We start from the raw sequence: 17,376 nt of genomic DNA on the forward strand, positions 1-17,376 counted from the left end.
ATTTTCACCCAGCATCCTTTTTGCTTTGAGGACTTCCTTTAACAATTCTTTTTTTTTTTTTCCTTTAACAATTCTTGATAGCACAAGACTACTATCAGTGAATTCTCACCACTTTTGTCTGAAACAGTCTTTATTTCACTTTCATTTTTTAAATTTAATTAATAAACTTTAATTTTGAGAGCGATTTTGGATTTCAAGAAAAATTGAGCAGAAAGTACAGAGCGTTCCTGTATTCCTTAACTGCCCAAGCATGCCCAACCCCTCCAAAAGACCTTCAGCATATTAATCACACTTATTTTAAAGCCCTTGTCTGAATGTTCCCGTATCTGTGTCTGATATCCTTCTGCCTGCTTCTTGCTCGTCATCACACTCAGCTCCTCTACATTCTTCTCTTTCTTAAGGCTCTTGTCACTGGCCATCATCTTCAGTTTTCTTGCCTGCATCTGGGTCTAAACTGTGCCCTTCAGGGTAGGCTCTGGAACTGGCTCATCTTTTGGGCCAAATTCATGATAGTGACTGCATGAGATGGGTGAGGGAAGGAAGGGACAAAGACATAAGGGGTCATTTCCATGGTAAGATTTCCAGGAAACATTGCCATGTAAAATTGAACCATCCTCCTCATACTTTAAAAAATTCACAAAAATGACACGTACTTGAAACATTTAGTAATTACAGAAGTTAAAATAATGAGAGTTTCCCTTCTTCCCCTATTACAGTCTAGGGTAGTATATGCTTTCAGACTTTTCCCTAAATGAGTGTATGTATATATGAGTATATGTATTGCACATATGTACATAAATACAATTCATATTAAGAAATAGGCTCACACTGCATATAAAATACTTCACCTCGTTTTCTCATTTACGTGAATTTTCATGGGCATCTTTCTAAGTGAGTGCATATCTATAGGTACCTTTACAAGTGCTTCCATATAGAACGCTGTTATATAGGTATAACATCATTTATTTAAACTTCCCTCCTCAGTAGACATTTAATTGCAGTTCTTTGCTTATATTGTAGTACTGATGGCTGTCACGCTATGGGGCTTACCATGGGCCAAGGACCAGGCTGTGAGCTTCCTGTGCATGAGCTCATTTAACCTTTCTAACACTTTTCTCAGTCATGCACAGCAGTTCTCTCTTCTTCTCATTAGCATAGTTGACACGGAGAAGTATTGAGGCTGATGCTTCTGGACTCTGCTTCTCCCCTGTGACCTCTTCAGGTCATTCCATAAAGCAGCCAGGTTTTCCAGAGTGTTGGTGCCAAAGCATAGATTTGTTTGAGTCTTTAGCTCTCTCCCATTCTGTATTCACTGTGGTGGATTCATCCCTCCCTGCTTCAGGGGCCCTCTCTTACCCCTCTCCTCACTTTCCTTAAGAGGGCAGGTCCCTTGTGACCACTTGGGGCTGGATGCAGATCTGTCTATCCATTCTATGGCCCTAGAAGCAGATTGGGGATCTTAGTTGCTTGATTTCCCAGGGGAGGCCAGCCTGAATGTGGTCCAGTGAAATGTAATCAGGGACTTTATAGTGTCTGTTTTCGACTTTCCCAAACCTCCTGGCTGCCAGATCTCGACCTTTCATCCCAGGGGTGGTATAAGTCTCTCCGTGGACAGGCTTGAGTTGATGGATTTCTTCCTGTAGTGTGCTGGGCCAAAAGACTACCTCTTTGAATTCACATTTCTAGTCTTTTCCAGCAAGTCAACATGGGTTTTTGACTTCAGCTAATCCTGATGCGTGTTGTCCTTGGGTTGTCAGGGGCTCAGAGGAACAGGCAGAGGCAGGCAGGGGCTCCTTTCCATTTGTTCCAAGAAGCCTTTCAGGAGTGCCTGTCCCTCTTCTGTGCCCCGAGGCCTCCAGGCCACAAGTAAGCTACTGCTGATCGCACTGATTTTTCTCCTTGTTAATGTCTTTGTTTAAAACAGCTTTACTGAGGCATATTTTTCACGTGGTAAAATACACCCATCTAAAGCATCCAGTGAGCTGAGTTTGGATAAATGTACATAGTCATGCAAACCTCGGCCATAGTCAATGTTTTAACGTTTCTGTCATTCCCTTGTTACTTGCTCATCCCTTTGCTTCAGTCTCTTGCTCCCTCCTCGCTGTGAATGGAACAACCATCAGTTTGTTTCTGAAGGCTAAGGTTTTCCTTTTTCTAGAATTTCATGTAAATGGAATCATATGGTATGTTGTGTTTTCTCTCTGGCTTCTTTTTCTTAGTAAAATACATTTGAAATTCAGCCTGTTGTTACCTCTGGGGTTCCTTTTGAGTGCCAAGTTGTACTCCATTGTGTGGATAGTTGGTGTCTTGTGTATATGTTCCCCAGTTGAAGAATGCAGAGATGTTTTTTCTACATTTTATGGCTATTGTGAATCATGCTAATATGAACATTTGTGTACAAGTCTGTGTGTGAACATAAGTTTTCATTTCATTTGGGTAAATACCTAAGAGAGAATTGCTGGGTTGAATGTATATTTAGCTTTCTGAGAAACTGCCAATTGTTTTCTAAATTAAGGTGCTATTTTGCATTCCAACCAATAATGTCTGTGGGTTCCTGTTGTCCCATATCTTTGCCAGCATAGGTATTATTATTATCATTTTAGTTATTTTTTTCTTTTTCTCAGTTTTATTTTAATTAGGCTCCATGCCCAACGTGGGGCTCAAACTCATGACCCTGAGATCAAGAGTCGCATGCTCCACCTACTGAGTCACCCAGACACCCCATAACTTTAGTTCTTCTAGTGGATGTAGTAATACCTCTTCGTGACTTTGTATGTATGTATTTATTTATTTAGTCTTTGTGTTTTGTTTTGCCTTTAAACTTCATTGGAAGCAGTTTTAGATTTTTTTTAAGGATTTTATTTATTTATTTGAGAGAGAGAGAGCGAGAGAGAGAGAGTACAAGTGGGTGGAGGTCCAGAGGCAGAAGCAATGCAGAACTCCATCCCTGAGATCATGACCAGAGCTGAAGGCAGACGCCTAAGCAACTGTGCCATCCAGGTGCCTGAAGCAGTTTTAGATTTATAGAAGAATTCCAAAGCTAGTACAGAGGGTTCCTTTATACCTTTAATCTTCTAATGAGATGGTTCTCAGTCAGGGCTGATTTTGCCCCCAGTAGACCTGTGGCAATGTCTAGAGACATTTTTAGTTGTCCCATCATGGGATAGAGGAGAGCCAGGGGGGATTCTGCTGATACCTAGTAGGTAAAGGCCACTTGAGATTGAGGCCACTCTTTGGATCTTTTCCTTCTGCATTTATTGGTCACTTAATTCCCACCCACTGCCATGGGGCCTCTCTTCTGTCTATCTATGCCTGAAGAATCAATCAGAAAAGGACAAAAAGGTTTTTGTCGAGTGCCAAGTGAACAGTCAACCTCCAGTGACCACCAGACTGGAAGGTATGGTTCTGGTTCCTAAAGGATGGTGACCCACATTGTACGGACCATCTTTGGATGTTCCTTGATGGTCTGTCCTCCCTCTGGACAGAGGTCACGGGCTTTCCTTTATTCCTTGGTTTATTACTTGCTCTTAACACAACGCCTGTAATTAGCACACCGGCAGTCAGAGTTGCCCATGTAACCGTATGGATCATTTCTCATCCCCACAGTCAGATTATTGCCAGAGGGCTACTCGATATCCTCCGGGACTTCAGTAACAATGAGGAGGACCTCTTAACGGTAATGGAGATCGTGGTCAGGTTGTCAGAAGACGCAGGTTTGTACAAGGATTGTATACTTTTATTTTTTGTGTATTTCCAAGAAATTGTGTATAACCAATGATAGTGCATTAAAAAGAAAAACTGTGTATTAATCAATACATTTTTAAGCAATGTCTAAGCATGAATGGGTTTTGTCGTGAAGAATGGGTGTCTTATTTGGCATCAAATTATCCTTATTTTTAGAAAATTAGAATGACTAATGGCCATGAATGCTAGCTGCCCCGGCAGTTAAGGCCTTTGTAGTTCATAAGTTTTGCCAGACTGTTGGTTGCTAAGAAATATCAAATCAAAAGAAGTCTTTTGGATTAGAACAAGCCCAGTCATTAGTTTGCCTCACCTGTGATCTTTGTAGGCTAATCTTGATTTTCCTTTCTCTTTCTACCTCTCCATGATTGCTGTCCTGGGAGGAAGCATACCACGGTGCAGGAGACATGGTGTCCCTCCTGTGCTTCCCTCCACCCCACACCCCCAGGAAACAGGAGTGAGACGAGCAGGTGTTGGGGCTACCAGTACTGACAGCTGCCTGGCACCCCCCGCCCCGACCCACCCCCCATTTGTAATGATTGGTGAACAGCTTCAGAAAGTTTCAGGAATCTTATGCTTGCTTTAGATTTTGATCATTTTAACCGAAAATAGAAAAATAAGCCTTCCACATAGCTCCTGTATTCATTTAAAATATTCATATGAATATGACACAATGCTTTTAAAAAGGCCCAAGTGGATGTTTTGAGTCCTTAAATGGATTCTCTTTGTAAATGAGTCACCATTTACAGTGCTGAAGCAATTATATATTTGTGTTAAATTTAATGTGGTATATTGGAGCTAGAGCCGCTCTTTTGTTTAATGCTTTGCCTTAGAAATAATTGGGATGCGTGGATTGTGGGGGAGTGCATTTATGAAAGAATTATTTATAATGTATACATTCTGGCTGGAATTTAAATAAGCACAACCCATAGGTCTGGCATATATGCCATTAGTTGTAATGGCTTTTGGACGCTGGCCCAGCATGCAGACTTCTTGCTCCCTCCTCGATTTATATATGGCTTGTTATAATAGAGTTGTCATTCTCTCTTCCTTTTATGTTTTTATATTGCCGGATAGCTTATTAGCTTTTTAAGCCTGTCTGTAGCATAAATACTCTAAATGGGAAATGATTTTTAAACTGCATTTGTCTAATTTCCTTGATGAAGTATTTTAGTAAGAAAAGCTAGAAACTCTCACTATACACTCTATAAGATGCTTGGCTTATTCTTATATAATTCTTTTCTGATTTTTTATTGCTGCAGAGCCCACAGTGCGGAATGAACTGATGGAACAGATTCCTCCTATTGCTGTTTTTTTACAAGAAAACAGATCAAATTTTCCAGTGGTGCTTTCTGAATATCTCACACCGATTGTGGTGAGGTACCTCACGGATCCAAACAACCAGGTGTGAAAAACTGTGACCTTAAGATCTGTGCAGCAAATTCTCCTTAGTCTTATTTTAGCTGATATTCATAATTCTGAGAACAGCTTCTCAGAGTTAAGCGAGTCAAGAACAAAAGATCTGTTTGTGCGCAGTTCCTCCAGTCACGAAGGCAGATAGACAGCACTCATTCTTATTATCATGAGATATTTCTTTTTTTTAAACTTTTTATTATGGAAATTTTCAAACACACAGCAGTAGAGAGAATATTAAAATGAATGTCCATGTACTCTTCAGCCAGCTTCGACCATCATTAACATTTGACCAGTCTGTTTTCATTTATCTTGAGATAATCCAACCCAGATAAAAGCATTTCCCAGATACCATATCATTTTAACCGTAAATGCCTTAGTATTATTATTACCCTCTGAGAAATACAGACACTTTTAAAAAGAAACATAATAGCAATCCCACTGTATAAAAATTATCAATAAATTCTTAATATCATTTTAATCTTTAGTCATTGTTCAAATTTCTCCAATTTTCTCAGAAATCTGTTTTTGTTTTCTTGTTTTTTTTTTGTGGGCAGTCTCTTTAAATCAGAATTCACATGAGGTCCACACAGTGCATTTGGTTGATGTGCCTTTTAAATCTCTTTTAATTTATAATTGTTCATCCTCCCCTTTACTCCACTGGTCTAGGAAACTAGGTCAGTAGCCTGTAGGACTCCCCACCTTTGGGATCTAGCTGATCACATCCCCATAGTGTGGTTTAAAATGTTCCTCTATTCCCAGTACTTCCTCTAAGCGGCAGGTTAAGTCTAGAGGCTTGGTCAGATTCAGAGTTTTGTGCAGTGTAACGGGAATCCTTTTTAGGTGCTGCTATGTTTTCCTGCTGCATCAGATCGGGAAGCAGAAAAGCAGTGTAACCGCTGGATTTGGGTTTTGTCAGTCTTATCTGTTCTTTACAAAATTCTTTGCCATAAGTTTGTATTGATATTTCCAAAATCGAACTTAGGATTACAGGGCTTTTACTTACTTGATTTTATATTCATAACTTTTTTTTAAAAAAGATTTTATTTATTCATGAGAGACACAGAGAGAGAGAGAGACAGAGAAACAGGCAGAAAGAGAAGCAGGCTCCATGCAGGGAGCCCGATGTGGACTCGATCCCGGGACTCCATGATCAGGCCCTGGGCTAAAGGCGACGCTAAACTGCTGAGCCACCGGGCTGCCTATTCATAATTTTTTTTCTACACAGTATATAAATCTTGCTTCTTCGTGGCATTAATGTGTTTGTGTGTCCAAAATAAAAATACTAGTATGATTGCTAACAGTATGATTACTAACTGTGGTAGGATAACTGAATATAGTTTGAGATTTCTTTGCTGTTCTTTTGTTTTGGGGCTGTCTCCTACTGGAGATGCACAGTCATATTAACGTTAATATTAGTGAGACTGTGTTTCAAAGTCATTTGTATTAATCTTTCTCTTTGTGCCTAAACTCCCAACTTAATCCACAGTTAGGCTCATTTATTTTTTTTTTAGGAATTGCCTTAGCTTTTACATTTGATTTAATTTAGACTTCTAATTATTTAAAATGTTTTTACATAATTCAAGTCAAAACTATAAGACAAAATACATTCACAAAAATCTGACTTCTGGGATGCCCAGATGGCTCAGTCGGTGTCCAACTCTTGGTTTCAGCTCAGGTCATGATCTCAAGGTCATGAGATCAAGCCTCCATGTTGGGCTCCACACTCAGTGCAGAGTCTGCTTGAGGTTCTTTCTCTCTCCCTCTCTCTCCCCCCTGCCCCTCCTCCCTCTCTAAAATAAATAAATACAATCTTTAAAAAAAAAAAAAAAAGAAAAATCTGACTTCCATCCCTACCTCCCCCATCTGTTCCCTCCCTCCCCTGTACATAGCCATTTTTTCTAGGTTTTCATTTATTCTTAGCTTTAAAAAATACTATTAACTTTAAGCACTTATGCATATGTCCTTGTGTTCTGTACCTCATTACTTTCTCAGATATAAAGTGGCATACTGTTTATGATGCTCTGTCCCTTGCTTTTTTTCCCCACTGTCCAGCGTATTCTGCAGATCAATCCATAGCAGTCTAGGCCAAGCTTTCTCTTCCCTTTTTCCAGCAGCATCATACTCCACTGGGCATAGCTTATTGACAGACATTTGGGTTATTTTGTCACTTTAAAATTATTGCAGCAAGGGATGTGTGAGTGGCTTAGTGGTTAAACGTCTGCCTTTGGCTCAGGTCGCGATCCTGGGTCCGGGGATTGAGTCCTGCATCAGGATCCCCACAGGGAGCCTGCTTCTCCCTCTGCCTATGTCTCTGCCTCTCTCTCTGTGTGTCTCATGAATAAATAAATAAAATCTTAAAAAAAAAGTCGTAAGTAGCTTTGTAGGCTTTCTATTTCTGTGAGTTATTGTGGAAGTGGATTTGCACAAAGGCAAAATGTATTTATAATTTTGGGGGGTCACGAAGCAGGGAGAGGGAGAGAGAGAAAATCCCAAGCAGGGCTCCACGCCCAGCACAAAGCTGGACATGGGGCTCGATCTCATGACTCTGAGATCATTACCTCAGCCAAAATTGAGTTGGATGCTTAACTGAACCCCCCAGGCTCCCTTGTATTTATAATTTTTAATGATATGCCACGTTTTCATTATTGTTATTTTCAAGAAGTTCTAGTTTCAGCTTGTATTTTTCCCTTAATCTAAGCATTTTTAAAGAGCAAATACTCTGTTATACTATGACACGATTAAATGTGGTGTTTAAATAAGGAAGAAAGTCCTCCTATTTCCACTCTCCTGATGTCAGTATTGTGATTATCTTTGCATTTTCTTCTTCAGGTGCTTCCATTTTTTCCCACATGTGTCTAATCATGATGTGATGCGGTCTCTCCCATTCATTCATTTATTCCGACGGCTTCTGAGTGCCTGTTATGAGCCAAGCGTGTTGCTTTGTGCTGGGGATAAAGACATGAGTAGGACAGATTTCCTGCCCCAGAAAGCTCACCGGCGTGTAGTAGACATTGTACATCTTCATAATCTTCGTATTTTTACTTTTGTTGAATGCTTAGCTTTCTTTCAGGCTTTTGGTGCAGTGGATGCAGTGAGCACTATAAAGGATGCAGTTTTATTCTTCCATTCACTGTTCTTTTCTTTTGGATATATTCTTGAAGATGAGATTGTACTGGGTCAAAGAACTTGACATTTCTTTGACCTTTGTCATATATCATTGCCATCTCTTTGGTTCCAGAAGGGGAGAGGCTGGAACTGTGATTCGACCCCAGCTCCTTGCCTGTCCCTCCCTGCTCTGCTGCCACCCTGAGCCTTCTGGTCCTAGAGGTCTATGGCTCCCATCTCCATCCCCCATCCTCCTCTTTCTGGCCTCCCCATCCACACCCCCCATTTTTGTCTTTTTGACAGTGCCTCTACCTCTCTGGCTCTGCCTGCCCACCCATCCGCAACCCACAGACTCCCACGTCTTGATTAGTGCCATCGTAGATTTCTAGATTCTGATCGCAGCCAGACTCACAGTGCTGCCTGCTGACCCTTCCACTTGTCCCTCCTCAGCTGGCCTGACATTATCCAAGGCAGCTCTTTCAGACCTTTGCCACTGTCATCAAACCTCTCCACCTTGCCATGCTGTACACCAGACGAGTGACCTTGCCTTTTACTTCACCCAGAAAATAGAGGCCTTTGGTCTTCATCTGCTCTCTCAATGGGTGGACCCACCACATACTTCCTTCAGTTTCCTGGAGCCACAGCCTGGGGCCATCCAAATCCTGCCTCCTCCCCCTCATGCCCAGCTAGACCTTACCATGCCTCCTTCATTTCCATAATAAACATATAACTCTTGGGTACACCCCCTCTTCTCCATTCCTGTCACCTTTAAACACAGAAATGTGGCAGTGTCAGATCTTCCTGAAAGTTTTTCCTTCAGACTCTATAATGCCTTCAGGCACAGCCAACTCCTTCGTGGGCCACCCATCTCTGTCCCGCCATGATGCCACTGCACCTGTGCCTCTCTTCTGCTTTACCCATGCTGGCAGCCTTGCTCCTTCCAGATGTCCCTCCTCTCCATCTCTGCCTCACTTTAACTGAGGCTAGCCCTTGCAGACATCCCCCGCTATGGGGGGACCACAGGGTCCCTGAGGAGGTAGGATTCTGAATTCCACCAAGAATCAGATTCTTTTGCCTGTGGGAGTGGGTCTGTGAGGTCCTGCCAAGCATTTGCGGCTCAGGCCTCCCTCTTCTCACCAGGCGCTCTTCAGGGCCATTGCGCTTTGCAGTGACTCATGGGAGGTATGAAATCACAAAATCAGGCATGATAGCAGTATCATTCCTATGGTTGCCGGTACTGCTAACAGCTTGAGCTCTCTGTGTGATGTACCATGCTCCAGGATTAGCAAGGATTATCTTGTTTCCTCTTCCTAACCACCCTGTGACATGTGGGCATGCTCATTACTTCCTCTGTTTTAGAGGTGCGGGAGCCGGGGTGCAAAGAAATGTGATTGTGTGTGTGCAGGATGCGGCTGAGCTGGAGAGGGAGCCCAGGATGCCAGGCCTGGTTTCCTGAGGTGCACATGGTGTTATGTGTTGGGATTGCCCGGGCTCTTCTGGATGTTATGATGAGTATTTTCTCTCCCATTTTAGACTCTGAGCACTGGCTGTAGGAATTGTGTCTGACTTGATTCATCCCTGGGGCCTAGCACAGGGCCTGGTACCTGGTAGAGTTGTAGTAGAACTGTGGCACTGAGTCAGCTGTCAACTCTCCTCTTGCTGGTATGGCCATATTTCTTCAGCTGTCCTGAGCTACTTGCCTTCTGTCACAGGGGGAAGGGGGTTATCTCTCTGTTCCCATCTTCTTGTCTCATAGCTGGCTTATTTTTCCAGTTTCTCTCATTGGCTATTCTCTTTGGATTTTCATATGCCTACATCTCCTCAACCCTCTGCACTCTGGCCGTTACCCTGAGTGTACCACCACTCCCTTCTCCACTGCCAAGCTTCTTGAAAGGAGTCTGTATAGCCTCTACCCTGCATGGGCTCCCAGCCAGGCAGGGTCACCGCCCTGCAGCCAATGGCCCAAGAGCCAGCTGAGAGGTGTCTTGCCACAGACTTAACTCATCTCACTATGAAATCTGGTCTCTTTGTGTCTTCAAAAATTTGTTTTTTAAAAATCCACGAAATATTTTAATCACACGAGAGGACTGTGTAATAAATACCATATATCTACTACACTCACTCAGCAAATGTTTAACTTTTGTAATTTTGCTTTAGACCTGTTTAATTTTTTTAATATACAGATTATAGATATGGTTAAGGCTCTGCTGTGCCCTCCCCTTGCCATCTCTTCCCTCCTTCCCCTTTTGTAGGAAACCACTACCCTCAGCCCAGGGTGTCCTTCCCATCCAGAGTTTTATGGTCCTACCACTTGTGTAAGTGGCCGTGAATAAGAGAGCATCCTGTTTTGGGTGCTTTAAAACCTTATATAAATGGCATCAGACTGTGCTTTCCATTCTGCCACTTGCTTTTATCCGTCTGTTTTTAAGATCTCTCCATATTGATCCTAAGAGCTCGTGGTCATTCATTTTAACCGTGTGATGGTATTGCATTTATATTCTTGCCACAATTTATTTATCTATCCAGTGACTTCTTTTTTGGCTTTTACTTGATTTTTTTGCACCATTTGTCACCATTAACGACTTTTGGGTTTTTGAAGAAACGTTTTTCGGCTGCCTCTTAGATATTTAATGTTGCTTTCCCCAATGACAGGATGCAAAAGTGACCAGGACGTGTTCTCTGTTCCTCCTGGAGCTCATCGGTAGATTGATGTGCACTGAGATCGTCTTACCACTTACATCCCTCTCTTGGCGACTAGTTACAGGAGTTCAGTAACAGGAAAGTGGTATTCGTTTTGGGGAGACCGGACCCCACACACTGTTCTGAGCCTTCATGTGTTTAGGTCGTGTCACCCCACAGCTGCCCTGAGAGGCAGGTACTGTCCTTGTGAACTTCTATAGACAAGAAGCCGCAGCTCAGAGAGCACTCAGCCCCTGGCCCCAGAAGGCCCAGTTAGTGACTACAGGATGCAGATGGGGCACTGCCTGGAGACCACTGCAGGGTTTCCTGTGGGTGACCCAAGTGTCCTGCCACTTCCCTTCCCAGGCTCCAGCACTGGCCCGGGCTCTGGCCTGCCCTCCAGACTGTTGTCTGGTCTTTCTCTTATAGTGCCAGGATTCCCCTGGTGGTCTTGTCTGCTTCCAGGAGCCTGGCCAGAGCCTCATGCACGTGGCTGTCTCTCCCCCAGGCCTCTGGAGTTCAAGAGTCTGCACTGACCACTGGTAGTTCTCCTGAGGCCTCCATTGCTCACATCGGGCCCCCAAGCTCAGATACCCACCCTAGTTCTCTTTATCCTCAGTCTTGCTTCTCTTCATTTTTTCTTTTTGGTGATTTGGTGGCCTGAGCCAAAGACCCCAGGGTTATGTTTGGTTTTCCAGGATCATCTTTAGTGACAAGCTGAGCTCTCTTTGGCAGCGTCTCTCCCACCTCCCCTCTCATTTCTGGGTCCCGCTCCCCGAATCCATGCCTGGACCAGAGCGTCCCTTCCCGGGAGCCCCTGCCTGCTCTCGCAGCTTTCAGAGCCGCTTGAGGCTTCCACGCTGTCCCCCTCATTGAAGCCGTGTGTGCTTTTGTCACTCTGCCTTCCAACCCTTGGGGCTCCCTGGGGCCCTGGCATAATGTCCAGAGGCCCTGGCCCTGCCTCCCCCAGGTTGCCTGAGGTGCTGTCACCTGACTTGCCCCACATCCCCAGGGTTCATCTCTTATCTTTGAGCCCACTGTCCTCTCCATGTTCCTTGCTCGCTCTAACAGTCTGCAGGGGCAGCTGGAACAAAGCACCACAAGTGGGGTGCTTAACATAGCAGGCATTTATTCTCTTAGATGTGGAGGTTGCAAGTCCAAGCTTGGGGCAGCGTCTGGGTCATGCTCACTCTAGAGGCTCCAGGGGAGAATCTGTTCTTTGCCTCTCCCAGCTTCTGGAGGTGCCGACCTCCTTGGCCTCCAGCTGCATCGCCCCAGCCTCTGCTCCTGTTTTCCTTTGGCCTTCTGCTGTCTGTTCTCTCCCCTTGCCTTTTTCTTATAAAGACACTTGTGATTGCCCGGGTTGGGTCACCGAGTAATCCTGGATGACCTCCAGGTCCTTCACGTGACCCCCAATCACATTGCAGACACTCTTTTTCCACAGAAGGTCCTATTCAGAGATTCCAGAGATTGGATGAACACATAATGTTTGGGGTCCACCCCTTACCCCGCTGCCCTCATCAGGCTTCTGACTGCCTTTGCCATTTGCTCCATGTCCACTGAGTGCCTGCTGCCCCTGCCTGCAGCATCCTCCCAGCCCTGCTGCCACCTGGAACTGGGTCTTGTGGTGAGTGGCCAATGGGTTTGGCCCTCCTGGGCTGTGTTCCTCTCATGTTCGCTGCTCCTGGCATGTGCCAGAAGTTCAGTAAGCATCTGACACCTGAATTATTGGGGACTTTTTCTGCCTCTGGTTGGACAGTGCGCATCCTGTCACCCAGGCCTGGTAATATTGCTGGAGCATCACCTTTCCTCTGCCCGCCCCTCCTGCCAGGGCTGTTGCAGTGACTACCTGGCTGACCTTCTCTGCCCTCAGCCTTTCATCGCCTCCAGTTGACTTGGAACACCGCTACCGGAATGATCTTTCTAAAATACCGTTTTCATCTTGTCACTTGTTTGGAAGCTTCCACGTCAGAGCGCCTCTGTGGGTTCTTTTGTAAATGCCAGTGGTCTGCTAACCTGCCACTCTGTCTACATGCTCTGGGTCATGCAAGAGCATGCAAGAACATTGCTCTTTCCTGCTTCACCATCACTGCAAGGTGCTACATCTTCCATTCCTTGCTCTGTAAATTGGAGTTTCCTCTGCTTTCATATCCTCAGATATGTCCTCTGTCCAGCTTCTTGGGGTCCCTCTGTGTTCTAGTGCTGGCTTGCCCCACACAGACTGTGAAGAGCTTACAGCTTGTCAGCCTTCCTTTTCTCTGGACTGAGGAGGTTTCTGAGTCCCGCCTTGTCAGGGCACATCTCTGGGCCCCTGCCCTATGGCCTTCTGTGTACTTGTGGGCATGTGTCTGTGCAGATATCTGGGGTACGAGCCGTGAGGAAAAAGTGAGGGGTGCTGTTGGAGGGCAGATGGGAGTAGAGGGTTCCAAGGAAGGAGATGTTTGGCCCGAAAAGAGAGGAATGGTAGGAACCAGCCTAGCAGAGGGAGCAGTATATTCTGAGACCTCAGGGAGGATGTACAGGTGGAGGGCCAGACGCCCTGTGTGGAGGGAGTTTGGTCTGGATCCCAAGAGCACTTTAGCACATTTGGTGTTTCACCTTTTGCCTTTTTTCCTCTTCTAGGTTAGAAAATCGAGTCAGGAAGTGCTCTTGATTCTTCTGGAACAAGATCTGATTTCCCAGCACGATATTGAAAACAAAGTGTGTCCAATCCTGCTGGCACTCTCTGCCCCGGACAGTGATGACGAATATAAAGCAGAAGCTGTGAACGTGAGTCTGTCTAGGAAACAACAGCCCCACATCTTGATGGATTGTCCCATAATTTGAGGTGTGCATGACTTGAAGGATCACGTGTGTTCAGGGTTGGCCAGCACTTTTCCCTTAAACAGGGCAGCTGGTGATATGGCCTTGGTCAGAGGAAATTCACAGCTCAGATCTGAGCTTGTTTGGGAAGTGATTATCTTTAGATCACCAGTTATTTTAAGATGGCAATGCTGTCAGAATCAAAGGAGTTCCGGCAGAGGTGAGGCAAGATACAGAATTGTATAGGTAAATCAGTCTTTTGACCCACTGGGATCATGATCCTTGTTTCCCAAAGTATGGAACCCAGTCTAGTATGGGAGATTTTAGGTTGTGTTTGGGCAGTTCAAGAAAATCCACTAGACAAGGTTGTCTGTGTTTAGGTTAGGATGAGACGCAGGTAGGTAGGTAGGTAGGTATGTGAGCAGATTTGAAAGAGTCCACTCTGAAGAGTGCAGGTGTAGCCAGAATGTCCACAGCAGTTTGGGACATGTCCTATTGAAGTATCTGCTCATACCAGTTGGAGGTGTGCAGTGAAAGGACTAGTTAGTACAAATACTAAATTTCTTCTTTTAATACTTAATTTTGTGGTATCCTTGGGCTGATAAGATTCTATACCCATTGTAAAGTGACTATAGAGTCAAGGACTTTCTACTTGCTCCTAGAACCCTCATTCACAAAGTAGTGGCTGATAAGTTAGCAGTAGCTTTCACGTATCACCCCGATAAAGACTCCCCGGCTTATCCTCGTGCCTTCTCCTTTGTGGCCCAAGGGAAGGTCCTCCTTGGCCATCTTGTTTTCTGGGGCTGGTCCCCTCTACTGACCCCTGTAGATGGTGCTGCACAGAACATCCCCCTCCGTCTCTCTTAAAGAAGTAAAGACTCAGGATTATTCCAGCATTTTAGGAAAATCATACAAAAGGATTAAAAAAAAAATCATAGGCCTTCCTTATGAGTACAATAAGATATAGAAGATAATTGTTTTCTTGGTTGGAAAAGGATGACGTTGGAGAAAGGAATTCTTTTTCAAAGTGAGGAAACAGCGCGCAGAGCTAAGAAATTGTATTATAGCATCAGAGCATTTGGCAATTATTCTTCATTTATGTAAAAGTTTTCCTCAACTATGAGTTACAGGGCTGGCTTTTTAAACTAATTTAAGTTTTTGCATATTCCATATGTTTATAAGATGAATCAGGCTGAAGAATAATTGATTATTAAAATTCAAATTCTCCAGGGTTCTTTTATAAATTTCAAGTTTCTCTATAAGAAATTAAATTTATTTTGCAAAATGAACCTGGATAATATCATTTAGTTGGAATATTTGGCAGTTGAGCTGTGAACTTTGCCAGCTAGATCTTCTTCTTTGTTGGAAAGTTGGTTAGGCAAGTTTCCAAGGTTACGACCGATAACCAAATATCTTATCCCTCACGACTGATGGTAGCATGAAAAATAATGCTCAAGGCATTTTTGCATGATTTTTATTTTGTTTTGTTTTCAACCACTCCATTCTTGCCGGCAGTATTCTTTTTCTCCTCCTCCTCCACCTCCTCCCTCTTCTTTTTCTTCGTCTGGTGAAAATATTTGGAAAATATAACAAGCCTTCAAAAAGCTATCTCCACAAATCACTTACAGAACAAATTAGTTCACATAAATTCTATTTTTCATTCTAAGTGAGTGGCTGATATCATTACTTGAATGTGTAAGCTTTCAAATGTGGCTGTAGAGAACAATTAGTCTTGAACCCTTCTCAGGCTGAGCTACACCTACGTGTCAGGGTATTTCTGGAGGAGCTCCATTTCTCTCTCCACAGAGCCCTGTTGGAAGCAGGATTGGGGGTGCCTTGTGAGGCCCCTGCATGCTTTGGTTAAGATTTGGAAGCTGTTCTATATTCCTTTCCTGGAGCCCTGAGGCCAGGGGAAGGGTTCTAGAAGGATCTCTCACTCCTTGGGCACCCAGTGTCAAGGAGCACAGAGAACTCTGTTCTTGTTAGCTAGGAAATGGCCATTGGGTAGAGAGGGGCTTTTGTTCCTCAAGAAGAAGCAACCCACAGGTGTGATTTGGGGAGTTCCCCAAGGAGGGCAAGGTTCTCAACTGGTCTGTGAGTGCTCCCTCCCCCCCCCCCCTTCAAACAGTGTGGGCATCCACATGTGCCTGCAAGGAGGTGATGGGTGAGGAGAGAAGCCAGTCATACTGCTCCAACGCCCTCGTGTTTTGGGCTCTCTTTCCAGCCACGTGGTGTGAGTGTTGCTGTAGTCGACCGTCTGTAGACGTGTACCCCCCCCAATGCAGTGTGGTTCCAGAAGAATTGCTTGTTGCCCAGAGGAACCTGCATGCCTCCATGGGCAAAATGTGCGTTTGTGCTCTCTCCTTTTCATTCTCGTTAGGGGTTACAATCAGTTGATTCTGGTGCCGGCAACCCTAGTGCATACTTGATTAGGGAAATCAGAGGTAGCCAACTAGACATGGCCTGGGCATTTTTAAATTGAGTTATGCAGTGTAAATTACAGGCTGTTTCTTACATCCTACTTTCTCACAGACATGAGCATTTTGGTTTGTGAAATCTTTCTCTATATGGCAGACAGTGTCCGTGACTCCCTCCTTCATGCAGTCAGAAGGCTGGCTTCATATCTGTCTTATGTCATTTAGCAATTGAATTGTGAACCTGCCTGGTTTATTTCTCCTTCAGAAGTGTGAGCTTCTAAACACAGGTGTCTTTCCGCCATTGGCACCCAGCACAGTGCCAGGCCCAGAGTCAGTACTAAATAAATGTTAGTTTGTTGAATGAATGAATCGGTAAAAACTGGAAACGCTGCCTCCTGTAATTATATCTAGACAGCATAAACAGGCCACCAGAGACCAATTATAATTCCTCTTGCTTGCAGGAAGGCCATTAGCATTCTGAGATTATAACTAATTGTCAGAAGCCTATTTTTCTCTCTCAACACGTTTTCACATTAAGGCTTCCTCATTTTTTTGTCGTCATTCCTATTTTTAAGCTCATTTTTATTTGTGCATTTATTTAAAAAGAATGTTGTGGTTATGTATTATAAAGAATAGTTGGCTCCAAGCAACTAAGTGAAGATCGTCATTCCATGCAAGTAGTTCCCAGGGCCACAGGAATATAATTTCTTGTCACTTGGTGTGCTGGCTGGCTTTTAATGATTCTGGATTTGTTTTATACGGGTAGTAATAAGGTCATGTGGGTGTGGCTGATGGAGAGGGGTAGACCGAGAGACTGGGCACTCTTCACTTGCCTGTTACCCTGGATACGGGAGCTCTGCGTGCTCATTTATTGTGGCCACCACTCTCTACAACTCCTGCCTCAAGTCAGGTCAGAGAGATGCTCAGAAGACTCAAACCTTTTCGTGTTGTGGGGATAATGTCCCCTCCCCGGTCCCCTCCTTCCCGCCAGTCAGTGTGCTTTTCCTCCCTTCTTCTCTGCTGTGTGCAGATTCCCAGCAGAGCAGTGGGTGAGCTGCTAACCCAGGATCTTTTTCTGCTGAGGCAGTGTGTGCAGTGGGAAGAGCAGACCTCAGAGACAGGAAGTCCTTCCCTCCTTCCTCCTTCCATCTTTTGTTCTTTTTTGGCGGAGGATGGGGTGAGGAGTGGGAGAGTTTTTTAAAGATTTTGGGGGGTG

The 17,376-nt window shown here is 44.3% G+C and overlaps 1 protein-coding gene across 5 annotated transcripts in view; it reads left to right on the forward strand.

Moving 5' to 3' along the window:
* LOC121478062 (serine/threonine-protein phosphatase 4 regulatory subunit 1-like) overlaps positions 1-17,376 on the forward strand; it is an 83,896-nt gene that overhangs the window by 38,065 nt on the left and 28,455 nt on the right. For 4 of the 5 annotated variants that reach the window (XM_041732865.1, XM_041732867.1, XM_041732868.1 and 1 more), the window contains 3 exons: positions 3,607-3,713; positions 5,004-5,146; positions 13,564-13,710. In XM_041732865.1, coding sequence (XP_041588799.1) covers positions 3,607-3,713; positions 5,004-5,146; positions 13,564-13,710 — 397 coding nt within the window. Of the gene's footprint in view, positions 1-3,606; positions 3,714-5,003; positions 5,147-12,385; positions 12,569-13,563; positions 13,711-17,376 lie in introns of those variants that run through there. The other variant, XM_041732869.1, reaches the window with a different exon arrangement.

The sequence above is a fragment of the Vulpes lagopus genome, chromosome 18 (assembly GCF_018345385.1).
Source record: "Vulpes lagopus strain Blue_001 chromosome 18, ASM1834538v1, whole genome shotgun sequence".
Lineage (NCBI taxonomy): Eukaryota > Metazoa > Chordata > Mammalia > Carnivora > Canidae > Vulpes > Vulpes lagopus.